We start from the raw sequence: 12,524 nt of genomic DNA, 5'->3' as shown, positions 1-12,524 counted from the left end.
TCCCACATCTCAAAATCAGACAAAATTACTTTCTCTCAAAACCAGACCACGCTCAGCAATTCTTTCTGCCCTGAGCCGGAGTCAAGGTAACAGCCTCCCTGCTCGGCCTCTGCCAAACACACTGGACAAATCCCTCGGATGTGCCCAGGCGGAGAGAGCCCTGCCGGCACAGGCGGGAAATGAGGTGCCCTCAAATATTGCCTCCCTCTCGGCCTGGGAGAGCAGACTGAGTCGCTCTAACAGGTCTGTGTCAGTGGCACGTTGGGGATTCCAGAGCTGAACACAGGGCTCCAGGTGGGGTCTCACCAGAGCGGAGCAGAGGGCCGCAGTCACCTCCCTCGCCGGTCCCACTGCACAGAACATCTCTGCCACAGCCACTGCTCCCTCTGTGGGGACAAAAGAGGATGAATCCCAGCAGTTAATTTTCCACTCAGTAAGTCACCGACACAGAACAATCCAGTTCCACGCCCTGCCGAGGGCAGGGACACCTCCCACTGGATCACGTGGCTCGAAACCCCTTCCAACCTGGCCTTGAACACCTCCAGGGATGGGACACCCACCACTTCCCTGGGCAACCGGGGCCAGGGCCTCACCACCCAAAGCACCAAGAATTTCTTCCTACTGCCTAATCGAAATCGTCCCCCCTCCAATTTACAGCCATCCCCCCTTGTACTGTCACTCCACGCCCCTGTAAAGAGTCCCTCCCCAGCTTTCCCAGAGCCCCTTTCAGTTCTGGAAGCTGCTCTAGGGTCTCCCCAGAGCCTTCTCTCCTCCAGGCTGAACAACCCCGACTCTCTCAGCCTGTCCTCACAGCAGAGCTGCTCCAGCCCTCGCATCATCTTTGTAGCCCTCGTCCAGACTCGCTCTAACAGGTCTGTGTCACTGGCATGTTGGGGATTCCAGAGCTGAACACAGGGCTCCAGGTGGGGTCTCACCGGAGCGGAGCAGAGGGCCGCAGTCACCTCCCTCGCCGGTCCCACTGCACAGAACATCTCTGCCACAGCCACTGCTCCCTCTGTGGGGACAAAAGAGAGTAAATCCCAGCAGTTCATTTTCCACTCGCTAAGGTCACCAGCATCAGAAGCACAAGGATTTTCAGTTCTTGCAAACAGAGAAGCTTCCTACATCCCTTTCGGCAACAGCAGTTGCCCTGCGTCCAAGGAAGCTCTAGGCATCTGTGTAAGGCAATGATGCACCATGGACCTCCAGAAGCCATAAGCACAGATCCAGACTGGGGGGGAATTCTCTATGATTTTTCAGATCCATCATCTGGACTCGCTCTAACAGGTCTGTGTCAGTGGCACGTTGGGGATTCCAGAGCTGAACACAGGGCTCCAGGTGGGGTCTCACCAGAGCGGAGCAGAGGGCTGGAATCCCCTCCCTCGCCGGTCCCACTGCTTTGGACGCAGCCCAGGACACCGTTGGCTTCTGGGCTGCAGGCGCATCCATCACCAGAGCTTCTCATCCCATGGCGTTTCTTGGGGGCTGAGGTCAGAATTGACACAAACAACCCATAGCTGCTTCCTTCAGGACAAGCTTTGAAGCAGATCTTCATTCAGTCTGGTTCAACACAGAACACCACATGCTGTCTCCAGATACCTCTGATCCAAAGAGGTTTCTCAGGTCTTCTAAATCCAGAGAGGGGACAGGAGCGCCTTTGATCTCTGGAAGGAGAAGACCGTACACTTGAATCCAATTACAGCACTCGCTCTGGGAAGACCTAACAGAAAATTATTACTAAGGGAAGAAAAAAAGAGCCGTTCAAATATTCCCTCATCAGTTAAACAACCTGTCACTGGCTGATCACTGCCACCAACCGATTCCTTCTGGCCAGCACAGAACACCTCTGCCACAGCCACTGCTCCCTCTGCGGGGAGAAAGGAGGATAAATCCCAGGAGTTAATTTTTCACTCCCTAAGGTAACCCACAACAGAGGCACAGGGATTTTCCATTCCTACAGAGAAGCTTCCTACATCCCTGGAAGCAACAGCAGTTGCCCGGTGCTGAAGGAGCTTTAGGCGTCTGCGCAAAGGAATGTTGCGCCAAGGACCCTCGGCAGGGCGAAGCCTGTCAGAGCACACTCTAGGAGCCCCAGAAAAGCAGAGTTTGTAAGTGAGCTGAGGGGAGTGGGAACTCCTGTTATCCAAGAGCTGTACATTTCTCCTACCCGATTTCCTGACCCCATGCAGAAGGAGGACTTACTTACCACCCCTCTGGCTAAAAGTTCCCTCCCGTTCTGGCCTTTAACCCTCTGTGGAAACAACCTCTGAAAGTCGCCTGCATCCATACACCAAACGCAGACACGGGCGAAAACCCACCTCCTTGCTTTTCAAATGTCAGTCCCTGGTTCTTCTCTGCAGTTTTCTCTGGAGAGGCTTCCCGGGCTCAAGGACGGTTCTCCACTCCCAACTCGGCGCTGACTCGACTCGCATGGAACGGATCCACCTGTTGATTCCTTCGACCTGGAGCTGCGTGTTGTTTTCAGCACCTGAAAGGGTCCCTTCCAGCTTTCTGGAACTTCCGCTCTCCCACGGCTTGATGTCGACGGAGTCTCCGGGCTGGAAGGGGCGTCCTGGAGAATCTAAAGCGAGAGGCTCAGGACACGTTACGCACCGCCCCAGGTCATTCACTCTTTTACCCGACAACAGCAGAGAAGATTTTAGCTCTGTTTCTCCTTCCAGCACCACGTCTCGAGGAAAAAGGGTCATTTGATAAGGCCTCCCAAACACTGATTCATACAGACTGCTCTTTGTCTCAGCTCTCGGCTGTAGCCTTGTTCTTAGCACAGCCAGTACAAGAGCTCGAGGCCACCACAAAGAAGTCTCCTCACAAATTTTACCCTTTTCCCTCTGCAGAGTTTGATTCACCCTTTCCACCTTCCCACTACTCTGGGGGCTCCAGGGCGGGTGCAGGGCCCATTTTATTCCTCGGACTCGGCTCAGCTCTTGTACAATCCCCGCCAGAAAGCGAGGACCTCTAGCTGACAACAGGCCTATGGCAATTCCAAACCTTGGTCAAATTCCCTACAAGGAGGTTTGAGTCACCTCTCTTGCTTTGACGGTGCTGCAGGGCAATGCCTCTGGCCAGCCTCAAAATGTGGCTCCTGGTCCCCACAGGTCCCGGGATCCGCCCTGTCTGGGCAGCTCAGAGAAATCTCTCTGCCAGGGATCACCGGGGGCATTTCCTCTGCGAGCAACTCCTAGGGGAGGGCGCTTGAGAGGGACGGGATTATTTTTCAAACAGATTTCAGGCCTCCCCACAATGGATTTAGCAAGCCTGCCCATCCTCACGCTAACTACTTGTCCCCTTAAATCATCGATGACAGCCTCTGCTCCCCAGTGAGTTTCTTGATGCTTTTTCTCAATGAATTTTAGCACTACCAGGGAGAAACTACAGCCTCTTTTGTAGGGGTCACCATCCACCCCCTCTCGTTTGCTGTTGCCCTCACTGATTTTGCCAGTTCCAGATCAGCATCGCTAGAAATGGCACTTGAGAGGGACGGGATTATTGTTCAAACGCATTCGCATCCCCCCACAACGGATATTCAGATCCCTCTCCACAGAAGGGATTAATACCAAGATACCTTTTCCTGCTGCCCTCGAGCTGCTCGCTCTGCCAGTCCACTACATACCTTCATCGGGGACTTTCCCACCCGAGGAGCCTTGCGATGCATTAACGCCGCTTCTCTCCGTTGCCCGACGTCTTCCCGCAACTGCAGGATTTCTTCTCGGTGCTTGACGGGGGATCCTCGTGCAGTTAACACTCCTCTTCCTTTCCACGTTGCCCCACGGGCACGGACCAACCCCAAAGCGTATTTGGAGGCCATCCATCTATTTACCTTCTGAAAGCTGTCCTGATACGGTAATTCCCCTGTTACCTTTACCCCTAGAAAGGCAGCTGCATTTCCTCCCGTAGCTGTTTTCAGCTCCTTGAATCAGGAGCACTGGTGTCGCCGCTGCCCGCAGGCCCTGGCCACCCCCGGCTCACGTTATTCAATTCCTTAGAAAAGGACCCACCGGTCCCCACACGAGCAGCCCTTCCCCAGAGGCCTTAAGGGCCTTCTAGAGAGCCTTTACCACAAGTCCGTCACGAGGTATCCCCAGGCGACACCATCAGCCGTTCCCAGGAGGTCTCTCAGCTCCCACACGCCTCTGGGCTCGGCGGTTCGGCAGACGCTTCCCTGCGATCGCTCCCGAGTCGCTGACGTCCCAGCCGTCACCCCAGGGCTGTCTCTGTGAGCAGCACGCAGGGCGCAGGGCGCTGCAACCTCCTCGGCGCGCAGGAAGGCAGGGGACCCAGGCTTGGAGACCGTCCTGCTGGGACACCGCGGGACTCGTCCTCCGCATCCACGCTGGGCTTGCTCCCATCAGCCACGGCCTTCTCTTCCAGCAGACTCCATAAAAAAGACAAAGGAAAGCACTTGGTTAATTTTAAAACCTTAATTAACATTTATTAACATTTAAACTACGTACAGGGGAAACCATTGAAACTATGTACAGGGGAAACCATTGAAACTATGTACAGGGGAAACCAGGTTTCCCCGCTCCCCCCCCACCCCCATGCCCTCATCGTATGGCCTGGCGAATGAAGCTGCTCTGGACTCTGTCTGCCTTCTCTCTCTCCTTCTTCCTGATGGGATCCACCGCAAAGCAGCGCCAGAGTCGCAGCGTTTCATCCGCAGCAGCCGAGGCCACTGTTTCGCCATCGGGGCTCAGAGCCATGCTCAAGACTCTCGCCGTGTGACCTGAAGAGGAGGTGTGCGCTCAGGGACGGGCCGCTCGGCGCACGCCCCGCTCCCTCTGCTTCTGCCACCACGCTCACATTTACTGCGTGGGCCCCGGGAACCCCAGCAGCTCGCAGAGCTGGCCCCGCACCGGGCTGCAGCAGCAGGAATTCACAGCCCAGGCGGGCATTTGCACCAACAGCGTTCCTTCAGCAGCCCCCAGGAGGGCCTCCCTCGAGCAGCACACGCCTCTGCTCAGCAGCCCGCACCAGCCGAGCTCCAGCTCGGGCCACCGCTCCGCTCCACCCAAGGATCACGTCTCCTTCAGCCGCCAGCAGCCCTCCCTGCCCCAGGCAAAGGGCCCTGCCTACCTTGCAGCTCAGTGACCTTGGACATGGCTGGATACTTCCAGATCACCAGCTGATTCTTTGCGGAGCCGTGGCCCGAAATGAGCTCCTTGTAGGTGGTCGACCACACGATGGAACAGACCTGGCAGGAGGCGGCAATGCAGGGAAGACGAGCTGCTCGTGCCGATGCTCAGCACCCCGAGAGGAGCACGGCCCCCTCCTCGGCCCTGCCTCGGGGCCTCAGGAGCCAGCAGCTCCGCTCAGGCGTCCCACCACAAGCTGTTTACATCCAAGCCGACGCTCACGTCTCACCTGGGAGCGGGCATCGATATTGCCCAGGCAGGTGCCAGAAGACACGTTCCAGAGGCGGATGCGTTTGTCGCCGCCTCCGCCTCCAGTGGCCAGAACGCTGGGCTGCCACGGACACCACGCCACAGCCTGCCAGAAGAGGGGTCAGCCTGAGGCGTGCAACGAGCACCCTGCGCGCAGGCAGTGCCGCACGGCTGCCTCGCACACAAACGCGAGCCCACAGCTGCCCCGCGCTCACCTTGACAGCACCCTGGTGCTGACGGAAGCTCTGCGCTGGAGCAAATCCTCCACGGCCCCCCTGGCTGCTCGGCCAGATGTTCACCACGTGGTCGTCACCACCACTGGCGAGGAAGCGGCCGTTTGGAGACCACTTGAGGCCACACACCTCCCGCGTGTGACCAGCAAGCGTGGCCACCTGGTGCTGAGCGACTCTGACGTCGTGGTGCTGGATGCAGCCGCTGCGAGCCCCGCTGCAGAGAGAAGGCTCACAGGGTCAGGCTGCACACAGTGCTGGGAAAAGCCATCCTGGCGCTGGGGCAGGACGGCTGCACCTGCCACAGGGTTTCACACCGGTGCTGCCGGCAGATCCGGGCTCTTGGCGTGAGCCGAGCACATCCACAAGGATCTGCACCAGCTCCGCTCCGCCCTTCCAACCCCACCCACTGCTTTACCTGGACAGGATGTAGCTGTTCCAGCTGAGACACCCGACACGGGACACGTGGCTGCTCAGCGTGCGGACACGTTTCCGACGCTCCACGTCCCACAGCTAGGGAAGCAGAACAACAAGTTCTCCAGAGGGCCAGGAAACGCCAGCCCCGTTGCTTTGCCCTACAAACCGCAGCGCGCAGGCTCTGCCATTCAGCCTGCTCACTCTGGGAGCAGGGAACTATTTGTATCTCCTGCCCGCAGAACGGAAGGAGAACGCCAGGGGTCAGGAACCCCAAACCCAAGCTCTGCCTCACTGCCGCAGCTGCTCACTGCCGGAGGACATCTCCAGCCCACACCAGGCAAGTCGGAGCGCGTTGCATCCTTCTAGCGCCAGCCAAGCCTTCGTCCCAAGGCCCCACAGCTCCAGCAACCCCTAAACAGCTCCAGCTCGACTCCTGCACTCACCTGGACCTCACCGTTGCTCAAGCCAACAGCCAGGCAGCTGCCTCCGTTACCCCACGACACAGACGAAACGTAATCAGCTACGTGCTCCGTCTCCATGAGGTTGATGATCTCCCCAGAGACGTGGTGCCACAGGTAGACAGTGGTGTCCAGAGCCAGCGCCAGGAGGTTTTGAGAGCTCCAGTCCAGGAGATTCAGATCTACCGTTTGGAAGAGCAATGCAATGCAGGCCACCCTGCGCTGCCCTGGAGAGCCCTGCCCTTCACCGGTGCTCATCATAGAATCATAGAATAACCAGGTTGGAAGAGACCCACCGGATCACCGAGTCCAACCCTATTCCACCTCCACCAGGTATGCGTGTCCCCCAGCCCCAGTCCAAGCCACCTGCCCAGCACTCGGGACCACTGCTCCTACAAGGCTTCACCCCAGAAGTGGTCCATGCCAGCCCGAGGGCAGAAGAGACCGAAACAGCCCAGGCAGAGCTCCAGTCCCTCAGACCACGCTGGCCTAGGAACCGCACTGCGCTACACAACGATCTCAATGCCCAGCACGCGACATCGCAGCCCACTTACAATAGTCATCACGGATGTCTGGGGCATCCAGGACCCCCTCTGGCGCGCAGGGAATGTATCTGCCCTTCCTCCTGCCGCACCCAGGCATCACCTCGTGCCCGCAGAGCGCTGTGACGTTGTTCTGAAAGCCTGTGTGCAGAGAAACACTTCTGTTAACCGGAGGTCCCGTTTCCTCCCAGCTAAGCCCTGCTCACCCGAGGAGAAATCCCTCCCGGGGAAAATGCAGCCCTGAGAGCAGAGCCACGCTCAGAGGAATGCAGGGCGCTAACAGCACTGCCGGGGTGAACTGCTGAACCAGCTCTGGTAAATCAGTTCTCTGGAGCTGTCACACAGCCCCTCAGCCGCTGGACACCTAAGGATTAGGGAGAGCCCGGTGTGCACAGCAGCTCCCAGAAGCCGGTCGATGCCTCCAAATGCGGAGCCTCTGTGCCGCTGTTCCCCTCCCCAGGGCTCTCCAGCCGAGTCGACTCACCCAGAGCCTGTCCCTCACCTGCCGCAGGGCTCGGAGCCTTTCCACTGAGGCTCAGGATCTTTGCCTCTTCCACATCGAAGCCGTTCAGCCTCACTGCCCAGGCTTTCTGGCGCGCCTGTCAAGGCAGGTCGAACAGGACACGTGACCCCAAAGCGACCAACGGAGGATTCCATCCCATCTACGTCACCCTCGCTTTGAAACCCAAAGACCACGAGGGTCGGCCCCCTCCTCTGTGACGGCCGCTGAGGACCTCGTCTCTCTGTTTGCCCCCGACCCTGGACCCGCGTGTTCCTGACTCCAGTTCCTGAGCTCAGCTCCCTCCTGGCTGTGGAGCCATTCCCTCGATTCTGCTCTGCAGGATCTGTGGTGACGTTGAGTCATCGAGGGCGCGATCTCAGATATTTGTGTATATATATATATTACCACTCCTAATAAGATCAATAACCGTTATTATTATTATTATTGTAATTTTAATTAAAGCTGCGGTTTTAGTTTCCAACTCACAAGTCTCTTTCCTCTCATTTCCCTTTCCCCCTTTCCAGGGGTGTGGGGAGTGGAGGGATTTGGGAGCGCAACTGCACGGTTTTAGCTGCTGAAATCAGCCGGGCTGGGGCTAACCCGTGACACAGCTCCAAGGGGTTTTTCCTCAGACACCAGCAAGCTCTCCTGCTCACATCTGAGCACAGAAGAGCGGCCAGGTCAGTGTCTCACGGCCAGCGGACAAAGCCACAGCCACAAGGAACCAAATGCTTCCTACAGAGATTTCAGAACCCAGCAGACACGTTCCAGAGCGGCTCCCCACGCAGACATTGTGCTGGAACAGCTCCCGCCAGCAGTGTCCCTGGGCACAGGCTCACAGCCTAGGAGCTCTGTACCCTGGGCCGATGAGGCTTTAAAACGGAGCAAAGCTGTGTTTGGCTCCCACAAGGGCCAGAGGCTCTTCCCAGGGACACGACCCTACAGAACAGCTTCACTCAGGGTCCCGCGTCCCCGTTCCATTCCCAGGCCCTACAGCTCCAACCTCATCCCCGGCTCCTCAAGGGCAGAGCTGGAGGCAGCGGCGCTCGGGGCTGTCAGCCTCACGCAACCACGCGACACAACTTACAGTTTGCTTCCCTGGGAAAGGCCGCGAGGGCGTTTGGGAGGGAGCAGCGCAGTCCCTGCAACTCAGCAACACGCTCACCTTCTTGGTGGGTGACACCAAGGCAGGGTCCTGCTCTTGGCTCAGGAGGAACTTGGCCACCTCCATCCTCAGAGCGCGACGGCTGGGAATGTAGCGATCTGGCCGAGCGGTCGTTTGGCTCCTCTGCATTTTGGATCCTCGTTTACCTGCACTCACATGCATCAATATTGTCTGACAGCTACGCAAGAGCCCAGAGGAGAGCCCTCCCGAGGCAGCCAAGCCGGCGCTTTGCCACATCCCCCCTCGCAGACGAGCGGGACTCCCAGCGCTCGTGCCATCCAAAGCCCAACTCGCTCGTAGCTCTGCCCCCCGTCTAACGCACCAGTTAGAGGCTGCCGAGCTCTGTGCCCCCGGCCTCCAGAGCCCCTCGGCTCCCCGCACCCCCCTCTGCCACCGCTCCCCGCTCACCGGCTGCGCCGCACCACATCGCGCTGGAGCTGCGGCTGATGGGGCTGAGCCCGGGGCTGAGCTCTGCTGGGCCTCGGGGATCGCCGGGAGCGGCTGCAGCAGCGCCGCGGGGATCACTGCAGGGATCGCCTTGGGAATCGCCTCGGGAATCGCCTCAGGAATCGCCTCGAGAATCGCTTCGGGAATCGCCTCGAGCGGAAGGGTCGCCTCGAGCATCAACTGCACGTGGGACGCAGGCGAGGGCGTCAGCGCAGGCAGCAACGGGACTGGGCTGCAGCCTGGCTGCCAGGGCCCTGGGCTGATCCTCAGCACCCTCAGCACTGAGGCCTCCTCTGGCCCGGCCTCTCCCTCTGCCCCCCTTCTCCTGCCCCTTCCCTCTCCCCTCTTTCTCTCTCTCTCCCATCCCTCCTCTCCCTCTCCCCTCTCTCCCTCCCACCCTGCTCTCCCTCTCTTCCCTCCTCCTCTCCCTTTCTTTCCCTCTGCACAGCTCCTCTAGGACCCCACGAATCCCTCTAGGAACAGCAGAACCCCTCTGGAGACCCCCAGGACCCCTTTGGGACCCCCAAACCCCTAGAGGGAACTTCCAGAATCCTCTAGGCACCCCCGCAAGACACCCATAGGACACCCCAGAACCCCTCTAGGGACCCCAGGACCCCTCTGGAGTCCCCCAGGACCCCGTTAGGACCTCCTAGAACACCCCGGGGACCCAGAACCCCTCTAGGGCTCAACAGAACCCCTTTAGGGAACTCCAGGCCGCCTCTCGAGCTCCCCTGCAACAAGGTGGGGATCAAAGGGGAAAAGAGCGCCCCCCCAGCTCAGTGCCGCCGCCGTGTGGCCGCATCGCGGTACTGCAGGAAGGGCTGCAAGAGTCTCTTCCACAAGCTGCTCCTTCTCCCTTTTTCCCACCCCAATTCCCCCAGGCGGGAACCCCAGACGGGTCCTGGGGGGTCCTGCAGGGGTTTTTGGGGTTCTATAGGGGTTCTGTGGGTCCCTAGAGGGGTCCTTGGCATCACTAAATGGGTCCCGAGGCTCTAGGGGGCTCCTAGGGATCCCTAGGGGGGCCCTGGAGGTGGTGGAGAGGTCCTTCAGGGGGTTCCTAGAGGGGTCCTGAGGAGTCCTAGCGGGGTCCTGGGGGGCTCTAGAGGGGTCCTGAAGGACATAGAGGCATCCTAGTGGTCCCTAGAGGGGTCCTGGGGGTCCCGAGACGGGGCCGGGGGGGGTCCTAGAAGGGGCCTGGGGGGCTCCAGAGGGATCCTGGGGGTCGTGGAGAGGTCCTGGGGGGTCCCTAGAGGGGTCCTGGGGGTCCTAGATGGGTCCTGGGAGGCACGTGAGGCCACTCCCCTTTCCTCCTCCCCCCTCTCCCCCCATTCTCCTCCCCTGCCCCTTCTCCTCTCTCTCCCCTTCCCTCCCCTCCCTCTCTCCCCCTCTCCGCGCCCCTCCCCGCCTCCCCCGGACCCGCCGCTCGCTGCCTCCCCCAGACCCGCTGCCGCCCGAACCTCCGCGATGCGGTTGGAGCTCCCGCAGCCCCGACGGCGGTTGGACCCGCGCGGACGCGGCTCCGATTGGCTGGGGCGGGGACGGGCCCCTCCCATTGGCTGCGGCGGGGACGGGCCCCTCCCATTGGCTGGGGCGGGGACGGGCCCCTCCCATTGGCTGCGGCGGGGACGGGCCCCTCCCATTGGCTGCGGCGGGGACGGGCCCCTCCCATTGGCTGCGGCGGGGCCTGGGGGCGGGGCTAGGGCGAAGCCCTAAGGGTGTTGGGGGGAACTGGGGGGCTGGAGGGGGAAGAGAGTCGTGGGGGGTCAAGGTGCTGGTGGGGTTTACAGGGCCCCCTCTAGGGACTCCAGGACCCCTCTAGAACCCCCAAAACACCTAGAGTGAAGCCCAGAACTCCCCTGGAGCTGCCCAAGCCCTCTCTATGTCTCCCCAGAAGCACTCTAAGGATGCAAAGACCCCTATAGGGAATCCCAGGACCCCTCTGGAGCTGCCCAAGCCCTCTCTATGACCCCTCAGAACCCTCTAGAGACCCCAGAACCCCTCTAGCAACTCCTCAGGTCCCCTCTAGGATCCCCCAAATCCCTCGAGGGACACCAGGACCCCTCTGGGGCCCCCCAGGACCCCTTCAGGACCCCCAAAAGCCCACAGGGAAGCCCAGGAATCCTCTAGGCCCCCCCCTCCCCCAGGGCCTCTCTAGGACCCCCCATAACCCGTGTAGGGACCCCAGGATCCTTATAGGGAAGGCCAGGACCCCTCTGGAGACACAACTCCCCCCCTCACCAGGACCCCTCTAGGGTCCGGGGAAGGTCATAGAAGTATCCCGGGGTGTTCTAGAGGAGTCTTGGGGGTCCCTAGAGGGGTCCTGGGGATCTTTACATGGGTTCTGGGGGTCACTACATGGGTCTTGGTTGTCCCTTGAGGGGTCCTGCGGGGATCTAGAGGGGATTTGGGGGTTCCTAGAGGGATTCAGGGGGGCCCTGGGGGGCCCTAGAGGGGTTCTGGGATCCCTAAAGAAATCCTGCAGGTTCCTAGAGGGGCCCTGGGGGGGGTCTTAGAAGGATCCTAGGGGATTCCAGAGGGGTCTTGGGGAATCCCTAGAGGGTTCCTGGGGGTCCTTAAAGGGGTTCTGGGGGTCCCTAGAGGGGTGCTGGTTGTCCCTGGAGTGGTCCTGTGAGGATCTCGAGGGGACTTGGGGCTTCTTAGAAGGATTCAGGGTATCCTGCGGGGGCCTAGAGGGCTTCTGGGGGTTCTAGAGGGATGCTCGGGGGTTCTAGAGGAGTCCTGGGGTCCCTCGAGGGGCTCTAGAGGGGTCTCGAGGAGCCTTAGAGTTATTTGGGCGGTTCTGGGGACCCCTAGAGTCATCACGGGGGTTCTGGAGGGGTCCTATGCATCCCTAGATGATTTCTAGGCGTCCTTAAAGGAGTTCTGGGGGTCCTAGAGGGGTCCTGGGGGCCCCTAGGGGCCTGCTGCATGGTTCTAGCGGGGTCCCATAAGGCTCTAGGAAGGTCTTAGAATGATTCAGGGGGTCCTGGGGAGACCTAGAGTCATCCTGGAGAGTCGAGAGGCATCTTGGGGGTCTGTAAAGGGGTCCTGGAGGTGCTAGAGGTGTCCTGGTGGTCCCTAGAGGGGTTCTTGACATCACTAAATGGGTCCTGGGTGGCTGTTTAGACGTCCTGTGGGTGCTGGTGGCTTTAGAGGGATCCTGGGTGTCTCTAGAGGGGTCCTGGTTGTCCCAAGAGGGGTCCTTCGGGGCTCGTGAGGGATTCTGGGGGACCCCGTGGGGGCCCTAGAGGGCTCTATAGGGGTCGCTAGAGGGGCCCTGGAGAGGTCCTACGGGGCCCCTAGAGGGGTCCTGAGGAGTCCTAAAGGGGTCCTGGGGGGCTCTAGACCTCGCCCAGTCCAT

The 12,524-nt window shown here is 60.1% G+C and overlaps 1 protein-coding gene across 1 annotated transcript; it reads right to left on the bottom strand.

The window, feature by feature from the left end:
- Positions 1-4,565: 4,565 nt before the first annotated feature.
- On the bottom strand, positions 4,566-12,524 carry LOC138723334 (cell division cycle protein 20 homolog). Its single transcript, XM_069862280.1, has 11 exons — positions 12,516-12,524; positions 12,269-12,386; positions 8,717-8,865; positions 7,552-7,648; positions 7,062-7,190; positions 6,493-6,689; positions 6,051-6,145; positions 5,618-5,849; positions 5,383-5,508; positions 5,095-5,212; positions 4,566-4,744 (listed from the first exon to the last, which is right to left on the bottom strand). The coding sequence occupies exons 1-11, from the start codon at positions 12,522-12,524 to the stop codon at positions 4,566-4,568; spliced, it is 1,449 nt and encodes a 482-aa protein (XP_069718381.1).

The sequence above is a fragment of the Phaenicophaeus curvirostris genome, chromosome 8 (assembly GCF_032191515.1).
Source record: "Phaenicophaeus curvirostris isolate KB17595 chromosome 8, BPBGC_Pcur_1.0, whole genome shotgun sequence".
In the NCBI taxonomy this organism is placed as follows: Eukaryota; Metazoa; Chordata; class Aves; order Cuculiformes; family Cuculidae; genus Phaenicophaeus; species Phaenicophaeus curvirostris.
The sequence above is the reverse complement of the archived record's forward strand: the minus strand, read 5'-3'. Positions and strand labels throughout refer to the sequence as shown.

Excerpts from the sequence above, each read along its gene's own strand:
- LOC138723334 (XM_069862280.1), bottom strand. Across the intron at positions 6,690-7,061 it reads AGACATCCGTGATGACTATT|ATCTGAATCTCCTGGACTGG; the intron begins GTAAGTGGGCTG and ends TCCAAACGGTAG. Across the intron at positions 4,745-5,094 it reads CAAGGTCACTGAGCTGCAAG|GTCACACGGCGAGAGTCTTG; the intron begins GTAGGCAGGGCC and ends CCTCCTCTTCAG.